At 35.9% G+C, this 5,000-nt stretch overlaps 1 protein-coding gene across 1 annotated transcript in view; it reads right to left on the bottom strand.

Moving 5' to 3' along the window:
• The window catches only part of LOC138021852 (histone acetyltransferase KAT6A-like), a 35,665-nt gene that overhangs the window by 14,648 nt on the left and 16,017 nt on the right, over nt 1–5,000 (bottom strand). The window contains exons 8-10 of the mRNA XM_068868873.1: nt 4,372–4,419; nt 1,220–1,316; nt 831–896 (exon numbers count right to left, since the gene is read on the bottom strand). Of these exons, the coding sequence (XP_068724974.1) occupies nt 831–896; nt 1,220–1,316; nt 4,372–4,419 (211 nt within the window). The remainder of the gene's footprint in view (nt 1–830; nt 897–1,219; nt 1,317–4,371; nt 4,420–5,000) is intronic.

Genomic DNA, 5,000 nt, shown 5'->3' with positions numbered 1-5,000 from the left:
CTTAAGGTAATTCCTTAGTATTGCATTGCGCATCCCTACTGCGCACGATTTCGCGTCATTAGCGCGCGCACATGAGCACGTGCGCATACAAAACGTAAGAGATTTCGCTCAAACTCAACCCGATAGCGAAGTAAATGATCCTTTTCTCTCAAACGAGCACGGTGACCCCCGATTATTCAGGTATTTGCTAAGAACAGTCTAATAAAGAACATATTTGAAGAAGAAAAAAAGTTTGGTAGTAGAACATGAATTTTTTTTGGAAAACAGTTCCGTAGTGGGTGTAATTTACCCAAGGCGAGGACTTCAAGCTAACCACGGAACTGTCCCAAAAAGTGCACTATTCCCACAACCAGGGAATCAAAGTCGGCGTAAATGAGGAATTACTGTTTATGTAAATAAAAGAAGCTTTATTTTAAAAAGAAAATTTTGTGTCTTTGAAGTAACCAAGACTTAATTTAACTTAATACACGCCTAAGCGAGACGACGAGCATCTCCGTCTGTTTCCGCACCCGGGATTTTCGGGCAAACACTGAAACGTGGATTTTGCCGTAAATGCTGGGATTGGTAGTTTTACAAAACTCCATATAAATATTCACGTCACTCATCACGCGCTGACCGAATGATATTTACTCCTTTGCTGTCTTCGATAGTCCCTTTGCGAACGAAAATATCAGCAGTTTTGGAAATGGTTTGTTCGAAGTCTCAGTTCCTGTCCTATTTGAGACAAAACTTGGAATTGCCTTACCATGCACGGTGAAGGCACTCATTTCAAGACAACAACCGAGAGCCACTTCCGCTTCTCAATACAGGAAAAAAAAGAATAATTATACCTGATCCTGAACTTTGGGTAACCTGTCTTTGTTTAAAGTCACCAAATCCTTTTCTTTTTCATCCTCCTGTTAATTGAATTCATAAAAATATGGTTTGAAACTACCAGTCATTTCAAAACGGAAGTACAAAATAAAATGTGTGAGTGAGTCAACACGTAAAGTCCTAAAGATGCCTCAACCAAAGCCACCTTTGCAGTGCAAGAGCATCATTTTTCGTGATTCAAATTCAAAGAAGTCCATTGCCTCCCAAACTAGGAAATCGTATTTCTGAAATTCCATAACTTTCTGGATATGCCATAACAAGCACAAGCTAATGCTTTGTTCTTTTCTTTTCAATTTATTGGCCGCGACATTTTGAAGCAGTCAATGACGATTAACAATTAAGTTACCTTTAAGTTAGCTGATGGCATCACAGCTGGAAAGAGCTCATTCTTCAGGTATTTATAAAGCCTTTTTTCATTGCTGTTGGTACTCTTCTGAAAGGTGCTGTCACCCAATAAAACGACAAAGTTTATTCCAATTGACATTGAACATATAGAATACAACTTGAAACTATATAATTTACGCTATCTAAAACTAAATAATTTTCCGGTCGCAACTAAAGCTCTTTTTTGCAAACAATTGTCACAAATAGATTTTTAATAACAGCCATTATTAAAAAAGATCCCCTTAAAGTCGAGCTATGTAACACATGACCAGTAACCATGAGACTGAAATGAACATCTGCATTTCCCTTTGGAGCTTCCGTGATTTGAATGGAATTTTGAAGATTTTTGTTAAAGTTGGTATGAAAAATGCATGTAATAACTGAACAATAATTCATTTAATGCTCGAAAAAGTTTTCACTTTTCAAACACTGTTTCTTTTATAATAAAACGAAAGTTCATAGCCAACTATTTGCGATACACCAAGGAAATATCCACAGGAAATTCAAAATCTTAAAACTAGCACGAGATTTGAATACTCAGTTCAAATTTCAAAACTACTAGTCACGTGTGAGGTACAGGTGTAGCTCGACTGTAAGTGTCAAATCATCATATTGATGATTTAAGTGAATTGTTGAAAATAACATTAGATCTCAGAGACTTGAGAGGAAATAATTATTAGCAATTTGGTGTTTTAATTAATGGTTCCAATCTATGGGAATGCACTCCTAGCCCTCATTCATTTGGTATGAAAGGAACACTTGAGACCATGTGACCTTATCATATGTTTGTGTTTCATGAATACATGTGGCAATGCACTTTTGTTAACTCCAACTTGGTTATTTTAATAATTAAAAGCAAGAATTCTTGGTGCATACTTCAGCTTCTGGCCTAATTATGTGCTCAATGTGCTTAGAATGATTACCTCTGAAGAGCAATGAGAGCCTCAAAAGATAATAATTCTCTCTTAATTAATCCTGTTTCTTATAAGTGTCTAAACAATTCACAAATGGGTGAAGTGACCTTGCACTTAAATGGACAATTTAAGCAACGGTAATATAAAAACATTAATTAATTCCATTTAACAATTCACAATATTATTCATTGTTATCCACTCAAAATTTGACAGAGGTAAAGGAGGGAGCTCAACAAGATGAGAATGCACACTTGAGGAAATTGCCACCTATTAATTTTAATCAGGGTTCTCAATAGAATTTTGAACAGTTATTGCTGTGCTATTTTCAACCATAACACTGAAGTACATAAATTTGCCAAAGTACGGTCCAGGTTACTTGGCCCGGAGGCATGCTCCCCCGGGAAATTGCTTTTATCAAGAGACTCTGAAATATGTTTTCCTTCATTCTGGGGTAATAGTCTTTTTTTTTTTCTAAAAAACTTTATGCGCATTTTAAAATTTGTTCAGTGGATCTGAGAACTGGAAATTGAAATCACACCTTTCCAAACCGGAAAATTATATAGTAATATTAACTGACAAATTTATCTGTAATCACAATACTTTACTTTGAGAAAATTTCGCTTTGCGGCCATGTACGGAACACAACATCTGCGATCGGCATGGGCAAAAATGTTCTGAATTCATAATGAACATGGCAGCTAAGTTTTTCATTGTGATCAAAGCCCTTCAAATACACTAATAATTTGTTGGGTCGTTCTGTAGGCAGGCTATGCAACATAAAATATTTTACAGATTGATTCACTCCAAAAGTCGTTCTTTTATTTGCAAAATTGATTGACTAACTGATTTACTGATTTGAGGCACTTACACAGCCGTAACAAATACTTGTGACACCCATGACAGGTGCTACGGGTTCAACAATTGAGAACCCTGCGACCAATTGTGTCCAAATGAGTTCATAGCATTCATATGGTTGCAGCTGTGCAGAAATCATGCTCCTAGGGGCTAAGACTAAATGAGGAAGCATTACGGTACATCTCTTTCAATAAGATCTTGGAGAAGCAGACTAAACATCAACGAAAAAGACTGATTTCAAACACTGATTTTGAACGGATTTAGATTTCATTTTGGAGTAAAGAACCCCCCGTCAAAAGAATATCTTCTCTTTGTGACCAGTGTTATGGAGGTGTACGTTTGAATCCTGCCTGGGACTCTAGTTTACCATCTCTTTCATGGGTGCATCACACACATCTTATCTTCTCATAGAATCAAGAAAATAAAGCAAAGGCTTTTCTTTGTGTGCTTTTCATCATTTAACTATATACCAGTGTGCACTGATCACAAAACCCATATGAAAAACTTTGCTCACCAGGGACAGGATAGCCACAGTGCAAGAGATAAGCCAAAATATCTTTGTTACAAAATTACAGTTTTGAGCCTTTTCAAGTCATGATTAATGTTGGAGTTGTGAAAATACAAACTCAGCATATAGACACATATTATACACAGCCCTTATGAGTCTCAACACAGGAAGGCCTCCAAACTCAGAAATAGCTCACAAAAAAGCAAATTAATACTCCGTCCCAATAACCTTGTTAACTAAGATCTACAGTACTCTTTAAGTTGTCTGCATGAATTGTCCATGTGTGTGAAAAACACATTTGTAATAGGTGGCACAGTTTTTCAGAGAACTTTATTAGTGTTGGTTTCTCAGCTGCCATAAGTACAAAATACCGTAAGCATTCTGGCACACATACTGCAGAGTAAGAAGCTTCCATGTAATAAAACAAGTACCAGTATTCTAACAGACTTTTTTGCAGATACGGTGGCCATTTTGAGCATCCCATACTGTCTTTCGAAACAATAGAAATCAAAATGGCCACCATATCTGCAAAAAGGTCTACTGAAGCCAACTTTAGATTCATGCAGTGACTTACGGCATTCATGAAAATACTGCATTAAATAACTTAAGTCATTTAGATGTTAAGGTATATCTTCTGACACAACGGTAAATAATTATGATCCCCCTTTGCAAATGAATGCATATGATCTTGAAATTGAATTCATGAATGAATGAGTGGTCACAGTGGTTCAAAAGCACAATAAAAACGAACCTTTTTTTAAATTTCAGATATGTTTGCTGAAAATACTCTATCCAACAGCAACATTAAAAGCAATGCAAGAATATTAAAAAAAATACCTCAAGAGCTTATCCCAATCCTGGTAATTTAAACACACAGTCTCCCAGCTGAAACATAATGAAATATGTTATTCAAATAGTCCACAAACTTTTCAAAACTTCCAGAAATTACATTTTCAAAAACACTTTGACAAAAAAAGAATATTAACTGTGTAGCACAGAATGAAGATCAAAAGCTCCTTTATTGAGAATCCATTTGGTAGAAAGCATGCCTGTTTAGATCACAAAAATTTGTAAAAAGGAACACAGAGTAAGAAGAAACAGTCTAAAGCCAAACACTGTCATGGGAAAAAAAAATCATTAAATATGCCTTACACGGAATCTGCATTAAATAATGTACCAGCAGCTGAATGAAAAGACTAATTAACATACACATGTAGGATCTTCATGGATTATTTAGTTTTTCCTTGATGGGCAAACCTTCAGAATGGAAGTTTTATTGACAAAATTCCATACATGGTTCAGCTTTTCATATTCAAAGCAAATACCACCTTACTCTGCTTACACAACAAGGCATTAAAATTCAAATTTATCAGGTGGAGAACCCTTCTTCTAAATTGCTAGGGTCCAAAAACTCATCACAAGTCATGCGAATTGTCAATGCCAGGCCACTCGTGAATTAAATTCGT

The sequence above is a fragment of the Montipora capricornis genome, chromosome 10 (genome assembly GCF_036669925.1).
Source record: "Montipora capricornis isolate CH-2021 chromosome 10, ASM3666992v2, whole genome shotgun sequence".
NCBI classification, from domain to species: Eukaryota; Metazoa; Cnidaria; class Anthozoa; order Scleractinia; family Acroporidae; genus Montipora; species Montipora capricornis.
The sequence above is the reverse complement of the archived record's forward strand: the minus strand, read 5'-3'. Positions and strand labels throughout refer to the sequence as shown.